The sequence below is a fragment of the Lytechinus variegatus genome, chromosome 1 (genome assembly GCF_018143015.1).
Source record: "Lytechinus variegatus isolate NC3 chromosome 1, Lvar_3.0, whole genome shotgun sequence".
Lineage (NCBI taxonomy): Eukaryota > Metazoa > Echinodermata > Echinoidea > Temnopleuroida > Toxopneustidae > Lytechinus > Lytechinus variegatus.
In genome coordinates, this window is record NC_054740.1 from 85,940,126 (window position 1) to 85,955,930 (window position 15,805).

Genomic DNA, 15,805 nt, shown 5'->3' on the forward strand with positions numbered 1-15,805 from the left:
CAGAAGTCATTAAATTGACATATCTTTAAAATGCAATTTACTTGTATATCCATTTGATCCGAGGAGGATATAGAAAGAATTACTTTGTCACATGACCATGCATTGTGCACATTATCCCCTACCTAGGTCTTCATCTAGCTCTCTATTTGGCTTGCTAAAGTTCATGGCTCTAGTGTTTCAATCTTGTCCTGGAGATTATAATCCAGCTTCTCATTACGGGTAGAGTCGGATATATACATTCTTTATCAACTTACCCCTCGAGTGGAGAGTAAACGGTACCATACACTCTACCCAATGCTTGCCTATCTCGATCAGTAACCCATGCTATATTGCGTCAGTTTGCCATTTCTCTGCCTATTTAGAGCATCTCAAAGATGCATTTTTGAAAATGACCTTGATGCATTTAAGATTTGATTACAATTGTTACATATGTTATTTTTCTTATACCCATTTCAGTGATTTTCGCCCTTTTTTATTTGCACCCCATCTTTTACACACTCTCTCTCTCTTCTTTCTTCTCTCTCATCCTCTCTTCCCCCAGTCTTCTCTTCACCTATTCCCCGTCCTCTCTCCTTCTCTTTCTCTCTCCCGCTCTCATTCTCTCCTACCAAGCTACATGCAATACAAGAATATACATATATAAAAATGATAATTGAAGTATTTTTAATAATATTTTCCAAGTCCCATTCCTGAATTGTCTGAATAATTCATCATTAGGCATTTGCGGATGCATACCGAACAGCCCAGCATTCATTCCTTCCGTCCAGCAATTTGCCCTGACCGCTTTCAATGGGACAGAATGCAGAATGCATATATTAATTGGTGCTCTGCCTGCAAAGCCTTGGGCAAGGCCTTGTACCATGATCGAAAACAATATTTTTCAAGAATGAATGCTTTAATCTCAATTACAAAATAGTGTGTAGTAATTGTAGTTATATTTCTTACAGTGAGGATTCCAATTTTCACAAAGATAACCATGTCATGCATAGTTATGTTTACTTTAGAAATTAGACAATGCATCTAAATGCCTGTAAATAAGTTTTGCCTTTAGCAGAATTCTTTACTATCATGCCCAATGGATAACAGTTTGTGGGTTTGTTTTGACTTTGATTTCAATAGATGTATCATGTGTGCAATGAATTAGGTATTTGTTTACCAGGTTGTTCTCTTACAGTTTTCATTGTCAATGAAATGTGACCTATTACCTCAAAATCACTCAGTGGTGAGGAGCAAAAAAAATTGAAATGAATACTATGCTTCATATTGTTTCTACTTTCCTATGTTCAGCACTGAAATATGTGTCCAAGGCCAAAAGAGTCACAAATATATACGCCAATATGATTTCTGTTCAAATCTCTCAGGTTCCCAGAAGATTCCATTATACTTTTCAAATCACTGAAATCATTTTCCCCTATTTTTTTTCATCTGACCCGGCCAAGCGGATCGAGATTTCTCATTGAATGGTCCCATACCTCGATTTCCTTGTTTGCTCAATATATTATTCTATAGGTCCAGATAAACATGAGTTAAAATACGGTGCTGTATTTATTTTAGCTGCACTATTATGTAGATGACAAAGCGTGTCAATATGATGTTTGCCAAATTAGTTCACAGTGACTCAGCCTGTGTGTGATCATTAAAGTCCTGGTGTAATTCAAATTGGGAGCTTTCAGCTATAGACTGGTTCTACATCTAGTACTTGATGTGAAGATTTCTACCTGTTGTTTTTGGAGATTAAATGTTTATTTGGAATGTTCTTTTCTGATGAAGTGAGAATTCATCCTGGTGACAGATGTTTGGGTTTATCGCTCGAAACTTAGGCAAGGGCGACATGGGAGGCCGGAAAGAAGGAGATAAGGTCTTCATTGTAAGAATACTTTAATTTTTGTTTCTGCAATAAAGAGTATAGGTACTTATATTGACTATACATTTACATTATGTATGCTAAAAAAATCTTGCGAAATTATGCCAGGGAATATCATAGACCTGTTTGTCATGTAAAGTCGTGCACTATTATGTCAAGCTTTAAATATATATGAAAAACCTATGTGGATACAAATAAGAGTATTTGATATATATGTATATACCGTGAATTGAAAATGTAAATTTAACATTTGTATACTTTAATGCATTTGTTTGTCTCCATATACAAGAAAACCTAGATAGATAAAAAATAGCTTTATTGCTTAAGATATATGATAGTTATATGTCTAGTAAAAAAAAAATTATTTTGATTAATTTTCCAAAATGTTAATTTAACATGCAGGATAAGAATGTATACCCCTTCCAAATAGAAATACATGATATCTATACCCTATTAAGTTCCACTGTTTTTTTCAGTCACTAACCTTGACAAATGGTAGAACATTTCTCTCCAATACCTCTCACTGAGCATTTCCATAATTCTGTGATTTCTCATTCTGATTCTACTAGTCATTAGTATCCATTACGTCTGTAAATGCTCCTGTTAGAGAGACTTATTTACATCATTAGAACATTCTTGTCTTTTGTTGATGGGATTCATAACTTGGCTTTCCTATTTCCAACATCCATTTTCATCAAGCTTGTTAGATGTCCCCATTTCATGAAGACTGGCAATTATTATAATAACATTCCATCATGTTAACTACCAAGAAATCTGTGAATTTCATTGGCTGCTGAGCCCCTGTAACCATGGTAGTTTAAGGTCTTTTGTGAAAAGGGCTTTGCAATTTAAGATCGACCAAAATTGGTGGAGTCTCTTAAATTGTTACTGATTTGGTTCATTTGCTGTTATCCTCCTGTAATATCCCATCTTAACCTAGATCTCCCAGGGTTTTAGATTGAAATATTACTATGATTCTTCCTTCGTACAGTACATTTATATAATCTTTAAAACTTTCCTCGCTCAGTAATATATTGCGCTATGCATAAAACTGATGCCAATTGGTTTTACATTTCTGTATAATATACTTCTTCTCTTTCCTCCTCTTTCTTTTTATTTTCTATTTTATTTCTTCATTTTTTTCTCTTTATCTTTTTCATCTTATTATTCAACTTTTTATAATTCTTCTTTTTCTTTGTCTTTTCACTCTGTCTTCTTCTCCTAACAATAATAATGATGTTAACAATAATTATGTGATTTGATAAATTCCATTCTCTTTTTAAAAATAAGCTTGCTCTTGCATGATACTGAACAGTGAAATAATGAATATTATTTATTTCTTTTTCCTATGGACTTTTAATAGTGTAAAAGAACCACAAATTGTTGACAATTGCAATGCTACATCATCTCTCACTTTAGCTGTACGTGCTTTACATAATAGGTACTTTTATGTAGATGGAAAGGTCTACAAACACCTTTTTTCCCCTCTTTGCTTTGAACGTGAAACTGTAATTTGTTATCCATCATGGGGATTCAAACTATACTAGATCCATTCTGACATCAAGATGTTGCCATGGTAATTCCTTTGTTCAGTATCACTGAATGAATGTCTTTGTTTGTAACATGTTTAATCAATATCATAGCCTTTTATAATTGACAAAATGCTGAATATTATTGAACCTTCTAAGTCATTTTCAATTAACCCATGCTATTCTTTGAAAGGCTCTTTCAAGACAAAAATGAACACAAAATTAAAATAAAACTATCTCAGTTTTAACTTAAATTTTTAGTTCAATAATGTTTTGGTTATATTAGAATGCAAATTGATTTGTTGCCCATTTTTATTTGCACTCACCATATTCATTTCATGATGATTTTTTTCTAAATGAAGTCTGATTTATCAAAGACTACAGAACAACATCTGAATTTGACAAGTAAATCCATTATTCCCCTTTACATGCATTACCGGATTATACCGTCTAACTTCACTGAAGACATCAAGTGGTTGGGCAGGGACATTGGGGACTGAAGTATTCAATCACTTCTCCAGCCATCGGGAGCCATGTAAGACTTTCCTATGCAATGGCTTGCGTGATGAATCCCTATGTATTTTAGTCTTTAACGTAATTGATTGAGAATGGAAGAAGACATTACTGGAATGGAACAATGAATAATATCTCTTCCTTTGAACTCCCCCCAAGTGTACTTGCTACATATGTTTTATAAGAACTTGTTTAGCTGACACAACTGGGCAAGCAAAGCTTCAGCATGTCCAAATGGGTTTATTTGAATAGTTTACAGGCATTGAAATGATTAATCTATCTCTCTGGGATAGTTTTCCACTTGCCTACTTACTTTGATTAAACTCTCTGACAAAAGAGACTAGAAGTACTGAACAATCATGAAAAATTAGTAAGTTGTGTATTGACATTAAAAATGGTAAATAAAAAATCTTTGTTAATTATTCGTTATTTTGTATATAAGAAACAACATTATTTCTATCCAGATTGCACTACTTAACTGCAGTATATTTTAGATATCCTCCCTCCTGCAAAAAAAAGTTTGAGTCACTATAAACTGTATTGTCTTGGGTCTTGTGTGGCCTCGTTGTAATATAAATTTTGCGACATGTTATTATATTTGCCTAGTCCTTGCAACCCAAGCTGATTTTTTTGTTATTTGATTAAAATATTTGATTTCCAGTCATGCATGATGCAATTGCTTTGACATAATCTGCAGCAATGCACACTTTCTGGGTTTTCTCGATAGAACTATTCTTGACTAGAGCAAAAGCAAATAAAATTTGTGAAAGGTTGATTTTAACAATTTTTAAAAATCTTTTTAAATTCATTTGATTATTGTCCAGTGTACTTTAACTTTGTATACACAATTACTTATGTTGAAATCATGAAAAACTTTGGCAAGCCTGTCTTGTATGATTAGCCTTCTTTCTTAGTGAAATAAATGCTATTTGAAAAGAATTTTTCTCATATTTTTTAAAACAAAATATATAAGACTTTGATTAGAATGAAAAAAATTGAAATGAGAAATTCCGACAAAATTGGATAAAAATTACAGTGAAGATAATACTCAGTGAGCAGAATCATGAAGAACTTCATGAGAAATAAACTGATGATGATATTCTGTTCCAAAAACCAATAAAGTTCAACATGTCCCTATTTTATTGCCCACCATTGATGAGCTTCTCTGCTATCCGTCTTGGAAAGTTTAATAAAAAAAGGTTCATATTGGAGTAGCTCTCATAAATTTTATGTTCCTTCAGATGTAGCAGAAATATCAGTATTTGTTGATGTATATTTTTATGTTTTGAGCTGAATATTTACACTTACTATAATAATGATTTCTTATGTAAGCTTTCAAAGCCATCACCACCGTCGTAGTCCTGTCAGGAAAGAGTGTCCTTTATATCTATCAACCCTTTTGTTTCCTATACCCGGGGGGGGGGGGGGGCACTTCCATTCACGAGTGGATACCATGTGCGACCATGGGGTTTCGAAAACATAATTTCCATATTCTGAAAATGCACCCCTTAACAAGTATTGGCGTGTGAAACCCTACCCTTAACAAGTATTGGAAACAAAACGATACTCTTGGCAAATATTCCCTGAAATGAACCCCTAAACAAGTACAGGAATGTTTTATTGTTACGGGTCCTTTGGTTGTCGGCTTTATCTTATTTGGTTTAGTACGACCCCACCTTCTACACCTCGCGCAAATAGGACTCTAAACACGTAGTTTTGGCGCAAAAAGGACATCCTTTATAAAATTTAGCAAAATAGATACCCTTTTTTTCATTATTTTTGTGTTTTTGACACCCTTTTCACGTTACGTACGTAACGTGCCCTATCGTGAAAAGGACGTCCTTTTTACATGTTTTTTGGTCGCGCATGGTATCCATTCGTCAATGTAAGTGGCTCCCCCGGGCCTATACCACAGAGACCACTACCCCTACTCTGCCCACATCACTTAACATCATCTGATTATAGATGTAATACAATCCAATACAACCAAGATATATCACCTCTTGGCATCTAGAAAGACACTAGATATATCTTCAGACTTAATAGACAAGCTACAAACTTCAAGTTGCATCAAACCACTCAACATTGAAAAGAATATTCCTTCTGTCTGAAACGGATATTATCAGTTCTTAGGTAGATAGGGGCAAGCCTCTCTCAAAGAAAAAAAGTTAAACCCATTCCCTTTCTTACATGTTATTTTACACGTAACATCCAGTCATATGCAAAAAAAAAATATTATCCTCGTGCTTTAGTTAACTCCTTCTGACTTCAAACAGATCATATTAAACTCTTAACTCTATGGAACATTTATTTAGCTCTATCTTGCAGTATAAGAGTCAGTGCCCTTCTGTATCCAACACTTTATTAAGGCATATTGGCTTTCTAATTGGCCCTCTGCGTCTTGTTTTGATGTTGGTGTCGGCATCGCCGTTTTGGTCGGTGCTCTGTTTCAGGTGCGGCATTCAGATGGTCTTCGCCTTTTGGTGATATTCTATTCTTTCCTTTGATTTGCAAGGCGGTTCATCACTGTTCATTCTGCTAAGTAATGCTGGAGGCAATCGTGCGGCTTGTCTGTTTAAATCATCAGTCCCTCCTATTCTACTTTATGTACTCTTTTCTTGTTGTTCACTTTTCTTTTTCTTTTATGCATGGATGAGGGAAATGTTCTGTTGTCAATTTTCCATGCCCTACTGTAATAGTTGATGCTTGATGCATATTTATTCTACTTCTCTGCTTTTCATGGTTACCAGAATATTCACATATTCAGTTATATGTCTTGAACACTTTTTCGCAAAATGATTTTTTTGGTATTTAAGTATTTTCGCAAAAATATTTTTTTGATGGAATGTAAATAAGTAGTGAGAGGTTAAATTAAATACTTCATTTGATAGTTAGATAATAATTTTTTAACATGTAATTTTACTCAATGACTATGCATTGGTCACACTTTGCTGTTAGCAGCTAATCTTGATGAGATATGAAAGTAGTTTAAAAAAAAGTCTGCTTTGAGTGCTAGATAGCCTTTAACCATATTATTATTGTTCAAGGGGGTGTTTCACAAAGATTTAAGTATGACTTAGAGTTGCACTTAAATGCAGATGCGTATTTGTTACACAATGCGCAATCTTATTGATTAATATGCAATAGTGCATGTCCTCTGGGCAAGATCTTACCAATGTGGTCATGTCTTTTGTAACACACGCAATTAAGCATTTAAGTGTCATACTCAAATCTTTGTGAAACACCATCCAGGCAAAGATAAATCCAAGACGGTGCTAAGATATTATTTTCATTACCCTAAAGTTGGTTGTATGCAATGAAGATGGTTTGCAAATTTGCATCTAAATAAACTTTAACAAGAAATACCTTAAACCAAGCTCTGAGATTAGATGACATTTATTCAGTCTTTAAGAATCTATACTGTCCTGAAATATTCTCTAATTCAATTACACATTGATTAGAAGTTGTCTCTGACCTCAAAAGATACCTCCTTTAAGATATTACTGGTGATCATGGGAACAGTCTGATTTGTTTGTCTTGGAATCAAAGAGCATCAGATGCTCTCCAGGGGTCATCACAACTGTGAACAGTACGGGGGTGGGTTGTTTTGAAAAGGAAATGGAGTAATTTTTTGTGTAATACAAGTTTCCTATATAAAGACTTGAGGCAAGTTTTTTTTGGGGGGGAGGTTAATGTAGGATGACAGGAAGAATGGCTTTTGTGGGAGAGCTTTCAGGCGGAAGGATCAGTTGTCGGCAACCTCACAATTTTGCATCAAGACAACATTGATCTAATCAAGATTCAGAGAAAATGCTGCTAGGATTAGATTATCATGTTCACTTGAGAAGAATCTGATTTTAGTCTGGAAACCGAGAGGTTGTTTTATCTGGAGCATTGAGAACACATCTGGGATGGAAATGTTCTCAGCAGCGTCATCCTTCATATTCCCAGTGACGTTCTTCGAGCTACCTTATGGATAATTCAAAGACTTTACTGGGGGTGGTGATGTTTTGTCTAAAAAGTAAACCTCCCCAAACGAAGCACGTGTTTGTTTTCTTTAAAGATTATTCAAAGCATGTCTTGAGTTATGATAGACTGAAGGAATAATGATACGCATATAGGGATGTTTCTATAATCCAAGGCACTGCTGACGTATGAAAGGTCGATCATATTAATAATTTGAGCCTGCACCTGGGTTTAGCTGAAGCGGTGCTCAAATATGAATTTTATACATGATGTGTGCTTCAGTATTACATCTTCGCAAGAGATGAAAGGATCTATTTAGTTTCATAATGTTGAGAGCTTGAAGTGTGTAAGCTCTTTTGTTTACTGTTTGCAGATTCTCTCACCATCTGAGAGCAGAGTGTTATGAGATTTTTAAATTCTCAATCTGAACTGAATATGATCTACTGTCCATGATGTCTTAAAAAGAAATAAAAATTAATTCCCGCTTCATGTAAACTATGCGCACTGATTAAATTACAATTTAAAAACACTTAAAGGGGAAGTTCACCCTGACAAAAAGTTTTGCTAAAAATAGCAGAAAAAATAATAAAAAATATTGCCGAAGGTTTGAGAAAAATTCATCAAATAATTAAAAAGTTATTAGAATTTCAGTTATTTGATTTGTGACGTCATATGCGAGCAGCATTCCTACATAGCGAATGGTAAAAAATCAATGAAATGTCATTTTCTCAGAAAAAAAAAAGGTTTTCACTGTAATTTTTGTATATCAATAGACAAATCATTTCACACCCGATCATGAATAGAAAACAAAATTAAGTCATCAGGACCATACAAAGTTTGAAATTCATGCATTTTATATTACATAATACATGGGGCAACTGCTCGTTTATGAAAAAATCCAAAACTTGAACTCTAATAACCTTCTTACTCTTTAACGGATTTTCCTCAAACCTTCACCAATATTTTTTACAATTTTTTCTGCTATTATTACAACAAACTTTTCTTCAGGGTGAACTTCCCCTTTAATGGCTAAAATGAATTTCCATGTATCATTTGATGTCATTTTGTATCAAGTATTATTAAAATTGATCTTTACCAGAAGAAAATATCTTCAGTAATGATAAGAGTAGGTCAGGAATTTTCCCCTTGCTTGTCAATCCAAACCTTCCTTTTGCTCTATACATCTTATCTGTCTACAAAGTTTATACATTCCTTATCTTCAGATATGATTTATTGTCAAGTGACTTGTATCTTTTTATAATATTGGTATTCATGATAAGACTTTACCCTATGTGTAGAATGACATAAACAATCCTCCAGGAAGGGCTTAGGGGAATTGATAGAGAGACACCAATGTCCTCATGTGTGTCTATGGGCTGTGTTCATTCAATTTCTTTTTAACATAGAATATCATTGCATTCAAGTATTTTTTCATCGGTTGCAAAAGTCAGTGTCCTTCGAAGGACAAACCTAAAATGCTGAAATATAATACTTTTGATTCTATAGAGCGAAGGTCGATTGCTTGAATTGCTTGAATGCAATGGCCATCTCAAAAATGATTCCGTGATGTACGGTTCAGACATGCACTCCATACATTTCAGCTGAGCTATACTGTTTGGCTTGAAATGGGAGATGATAAAAAGTTGATGAATAAAAATCCCTTTAATGCTACCAAGCAATGACCATATTTTGTGTAATTGGACATTGTAATTTTGTTATCATGTTTGTGAATCTAGCTTAAGGAAAGTATTTGAACACACCATGGTCATCATGCATTGCCAATAGTTTGAGGCATCCATCTTGTGTTTTCTTTCCATATCAATAAATTACTATTAATCTCAAATGAATGATCCTGTCACATTCAGAACCATAAGGAATTCATGTTTTCATATGACAGAAATCTAATGTCCTTTTAGCAGTGAGAAAGCACCTTGTCTTGATTTGTTTGAGTGTTTTTAGTCTGATGATTATTTCAGCTGTTTGTTCCGGGGTCAGCTCTTCAGAGATATATCTGTGTTTTGCAGTGAAAGTGACATTTCATTTCATCCATGCCCTCAGGGTATCTCACACCGCAATCAGAAACCCTTCTTGAAATGGAATGTGTGGGACTATTAAATGATGTTTGTGTTCCAGCCAATGGCAAATGCACACAGGGTCAGTGAACTGTGACATTTAGGCAATTTTTAAACATCAAGTATTAAGCAGTGTTCCTTTTCAAATTTTAGAGCTCCTAAAACAGTCCAATGAACATTTATTTGTTTATATATTTCATAATAGTATTTTGATTTTGGTTTATTTAATCATTCTTAGGATTCGTTCTACATGAATAAATCTGAAAATCATGAAAATCCCTCTTGTCAAAAATGATTAAAATAAAAAAAGTTAATACATGATCTAAGTAAGATGTGAAATTGTTAGAAATTTTGTTTTTTCTGGATTTTAGGTTGCTAACTACTCAAAGTAGTGAAATAATCAGGAATTTCTTGAAATTCATTAAAATAATTATAATAGTTCTTTTGGAAGAAGATAGAAGATTATTTGTAATAGACAGCAAAAGTTCTACAATCAACAAGTTTTCTGTGGAACATCAAGAAACATGTATTTCACCTTGAGCATGTAAGAATTCTTCTGAGTTAGCATTGATTAAAAAATAGTTTCTTATACATCTCATTACTTAAGCTTGAGTCCAAAGTGGGTGTTCCAGCAAGTAATGTGGAATTTAAGGATTGATTGTAAGATTGATGCGACAGCTGGTGGGGGGGGGGTGAATAAATTAAAATATTTTAAATTATGAGATAAGATATTGCAACATAATCCACAGACTTGCCAATAATGTCGATTAATTTTTCCTATTCTTTAAGTTTGTTTTATCAACTTAAACCCATTTCTGTATAGTTTTAACAATGATGAAACACAGAAAGGTTTTATGATAAATTGCATCCATACTATGTAGCTAGGTAACATAATTTGCTACTCAGGGCATGAGGCAATTATTGCTTATTCCATGGAGACTAATAGGTGAGAATTTTATCTCATTAAAATAGAGGTCATTGAAATCATTATGTCATACCTTGTAAGTTTAATTTAATGTCTCATTAGCGACGGTAAGAGTGCTTGAAGGAAACTTGACTAGTCAGTCCAGCTGATAATTAACACTTATTAAAGTACAGTGCAGACAAAGTGAACCTTGTAAAAAAATGTTTCAGATTATCTTCTTTTGTGGTACTCCAGCTTGGCAAATATCTAACCGTATTTTTATAAAACTTACTGAACAGTAGCATAATTTTGTTCAAGGATATTCTTCTAAATGTTCCTAATTACTAGTATTTCAAGTTAATTACTGTCCTTCAGATTGTATATACTAATACCTTGGTCACATTTACTCTACGGCGGCCGTACGGCGAGTCGAAAACAGCTGTTTTAACATTTTTTGTACCAGCTGCATATAGGTGATTTGAATTAAAATCAATAAAACAGCTGTTTTTGACTCGCCGTAGAGTGAATGTGACCAATGTATTAATGGTATTTATAATTATATCAATCATATTACTACATGTATATATTTATATTTTAATGTTAATACTTTGAGTAACCATGCCTAGTAACTCGGCGCTTAGTAATCAATTATACTTTTTAATTTTTTTATAGATTATTCGTGATATTCATGTTATTAATAGCAAATATCAGTCATATTATTGATAGTTAGGATAGATATATGTGTCAAAATATTTTTTGTGCCCCCATAGATCCAATTAGAGCGGATTCTACTGCGTTGTTGGTACAGTGACAGATACAAATTTTGACCAGCGCAAGCGTTAACTAGTGTTATTGCTACTGGATGGGTAAACGGAATTGTCACTTTTCCGTGTGTACAAAGTCTATGGGAAAAAAGGAATTTCTGTTTTCTGACATGCCGAAACGGAATTTAAGATTTTCTGAAACGGAAAAAGCATTTTTTTTTAAACGGAAAATCACTGTCCCTAAGGAATTTGTAATGGGGCTCGGCTAGATATCATTCCTTCAGGAAATAGAGAGTGCTTCCTCCTATTCTAATATAATCTAATTATATTGTCATCAGTGGAAACTCTCATTCCCCTGCAGCTGGTCTGAAGTTTGAGATTTGGTAATACCACTTTATTAGATAATGGGAGTCGTCTATCATGTTTATATAGTGACACAGTTCTCAACATATCAAAACCCACATCTGCTAGTTGCAACATAGGACATGGCTAGGAATAAAAAGAAATAAGAATATAAGAAGAATCTTCTAATTTGGGGTGTATGATGGAATATTGATGGATTGATCAATATAATTAATTTAGAGACACTCACAGACAGGAAGTTGGATAGGTCAAATTAGAAATGCTCATTAAAGTGTTGTCACTTTCAGCTGTCGTGGTTCAATATAAGATTACCAAATAGATCCATTACTGTAAGACTGTTTCTTGTACTAGTCTTTCCAAATTCATCATGATAACATTTGCCTTATACTAGAAATAGGAAATATGACACATTCTTTTTATTGAAAACAGAGGCTTAGAAAGTCATGCTTTATTTTCATTGATTGGATAATTAGAGATTACTTTGGCAGAAAAAATGTAATATTTTTTTATATACAAGGGGAAACATTCATTCGTTTGAGAGAACATCAGAACTTCAATTCATGTGGCTAGAGGCCATTATAAATGTTTGAAGCCATTTACATGAGAATTACTGCATAGTATGTCATCAATAGAGATGAGAATTACATCCACAAGATGAATAGTGCATGTATGGTGTTTTGACAGTTTCTTCTGAAACCAATGAAGCCTAATTTTTTACGAAGGCAGATGTGCTTTCAGGCTGTATCTTTGATTGATGGAAATTGCGAATATTTTTTTTTGTAAAAGGGACTAGTGTTGCACAATACGAGCACCGGATCCTGCCCACTGTTTAATTGTTGTCGATTCAATAGCTTCGTATCTATCTAGCGGAAGTATCATTCTTGATGAAGATGGGAACGTTGATTATTAGTCTCGGTGTATAATAGACTAGATGAATTTTTAATAACCATCTTTTGGATGCAGATTTTTTTTGTGTGTAAAAGGGGTCGAGTCTGGTCTTTGTTTACACACATGCCCCCTTCTCACATGTAACTCATTACTGGTTCCAAAATGAATGTGTACATTGCGTTTCCAATATCCAGCTGTTGCTTGACGTATCAACCACAAATGTATGATTATGTCGGGATGAGCCACATCACCGATTCCTATTCCTAGCGGTGTCAAAATCTGTTCGCTTTACCTCGCCTTCTAATGAGTTTCGAGGAATGCGCGCCAGACTGAGTGCAATTACCAAAATGGTTTCACTGCGCCTGGGCTAAGAATGTCCCCTGATGGAACAACGAATGTTGCCTGGCCTGGCTGATGAGTTTATTTTTCTTACATAATCTTCCTCGCCCAGGTCGTAATTTCTGCATTGATCAGAGGCGTGATATCTAATGTGAGCTGGACTGTCTGTGACGACTTTTGTGTATATTTGTGCTTCTTCCACACGAAATGTGATTTAAAACCAGACGAAGTGGCGGCACAAGTAGACTTTACATATAAGTTGGGTTTCGTATTCTCTTCCATTGTAATTGAAAAAAATGTGCAAAGGTCATCGCAGTCACCATGGAGATTTGAAGCACCAATAATGAGTACGAAGTGTAATAATCAATGATGTCCATTAACTTTCGATAGCCTACGACCACAACTTATCATCTGCAAGTGAAAATCACCTGAATAATCTTGTTTTGTAAATTTGGAGAAACGTGTGAATTGGTCCACTCCAAGATTTGGTAATATTGCTCTTTGATTGATCAAGTAATTGGATTATTCTTACTCCTCAAATATGGATGGCATGAGCAAAATTGTAAGTTACCTGAAAATCTTATCGGTTTATATCATTTAGTAAGCCATGCATAGTGCAGTAAATTAGAGGTAGATAGCATTTAGAATTATCATTCAAAAGAAACTTCTCTTTGCTGTTACTTAACAACTTTCTAAGAAAGCTGTCTAATGCAAAATGCAAAATGTAAGGATATCTGCTCTTTATGGAACTATATTATATTTTTTTACAGACTACATAAACTTGTAAAACATTGAAAATATTGTGCATTAAAAAAAATCAGTTATCTAGACTTTATATAAACAGTAATAATAAACATCTTTTTAGGATTAGGTACTTGATATTCAAAGTCAAATGTTATGCTTGCAACATTATGCATCATGGGAGAAGGCAATTCTATTCTTTGATATACCACGTGATAAAATGTGATGCATATTGAAATGTCTTTCTAGTATAAAATTTGAAATTCTTCTTGAAGCATGATTTTTTTTATTGATCAACAAACAAGGCAACATAAACAAGCTCTCAAATAAAACCTAAGATTTAAGATTTTTTTTTTAAAGCAGAATTTAACTTGATACTCCATGTGATATTTTTTTCACCTGTAAACAGGCCGAGCGGCTTCAAAAACAACCAAAGGTGAGAGAAATAGATTGTGTTGACAGACAGAGAAGTGTTGGTTGCATGTTCATGAGTAAAGTTTTTGTCTCTTATTAAAAAACCACAAAGATACTTTTTCTTCCCTTTTGTATGTTAGGAGTAACCAAGGGTGAATTTAATTCAAATTGTTAATTGTGCATTATATCTTTGTCTTGGTTATCCAAGAAATTAATTTGAAAGGTCTGCCTGAACTCATAACTTAAATTGTGGTGAAAATCTTGAGTGAACTGTTGTCAGATGTGAATAAAAAATCTCTTAACAGAAGATGATAAATTTATCAGGTCATTATTTGGGCTCTCAAACTATAAAACTGTCTCAGAGTGACTTCAAAATGATTTTTATTCTTTCCCAATTCTTGCCATTTAATCATGAGAAAAAGGCCATCAAATGTAACAAACATACAGCATAAACATATATATTTTTTTTTATACATCTTTGGCATCTGAAATTTCCAGCATTAACTTCTATGCCACAGCTTACGTTAAGGCTTTGCCAGTGATAATTCAAAATAGCATGTGGAAAGAGCACAGGATAATCAAGGGTTCAGAATCTGAACAAAACGATATCAAATGACTGATCTCTTATTGTCAGTTTGATCAAATTTGATAGTAAAGTAGTAAGAGTGCTGTAATTTGGCATTGTTGAGAGAGAGAGAGAAAAAAAGAGAGAAAGATGAGAGACTGACGGACAGACAGACAGAGAAGGGAGGGATGTATCATGAACAGATAGAGACAGAGACAAATTGAAATGATTATCATCAAACCGGAATGTGAGACCAGAGTAGTCAGAGACATCAGTCTGAATACCTCACAGTATATTGACACTATAATCTTATAGACACGACCACTTTTGGTGAAGTTATGTTAAGTGCCTTAAGCTTTCCTGAAATGAAATATTCATTAATTTGATTTTTTGTCTTACCTTCCATCACTCACTGTGCCACCACCAAGCCCCTCCTATGTTAATATTTCACCCCCCCTCCCTCCCCTCTCTGCATGACAAGGGCCCAGGGGGGGGGGGCACTCAGTATATAATGCATAGTGGATATGTGCCGCGGAGGGGACCCCCATTTTTACACCCAAATTTCCATTCCAAGGCATAGCATTTTTGTCTTATTGATAAAAAAAACAAAGAAAGCCGCTACAAGGCATAGCATTTTGTTCTTATCAAGAAAAAAGAAGAAAGAAATCCGCTCCAAAGCTTCGCATATTTTTCGTTATGCCGTTCCGGTCGCATTGATCTGCTGTAATTTTGGTGAAAAGCAACCGCAGAGCGCTGTCCGACCATCGTCTCTGCTTGAGCGCACCCGGCAGAGGCCACGCTAGCTACATCATGCATGGATGCCCGTTCCATAGGGATGCATACGCACGTACTCACATGCTGGTGATCCGTTCCAAGGACCCCC

The 15,805-nt window shown here is 34.4% G+C and overlaps 1 protein-coding gene across 2 annotated transcripts in view; it reads left to right on the forward strand.

Moving 5' to 3' along the window:
- Window positions 1-1,484: 1,484 nt before the first annotated feature.
- The window catches only part of LOC121426154 (dipeptidyl aminopeptidase-like protein 6), a 47,070-nt gene continuing 32,749 nt past the window's right edge, over window positions 1,485-15,805 (forward strand). The window contains exons 1-2 of one of the 2 annotated variants that reach the window (XM_041622364.1): window positions 13,509-13,764; window positions 14,353-14,379. In XM_041622364.1, coding sequence (XP_041478298.1) covers window positions 13,744-13,764; window positions 14,353-14,379 — 48 coding nt within the window. In that variant the 5' untranslated portion in view covers window positions 13,509-13,743. Of the gene's footprint in view, window positions 1,868-13,508; window positions 13,765-14,352; window positions 14,380-15,805 lie in introns of those variants that run through there. The other variant, XM_041622355.1, reaches the window with a different exon arrangement.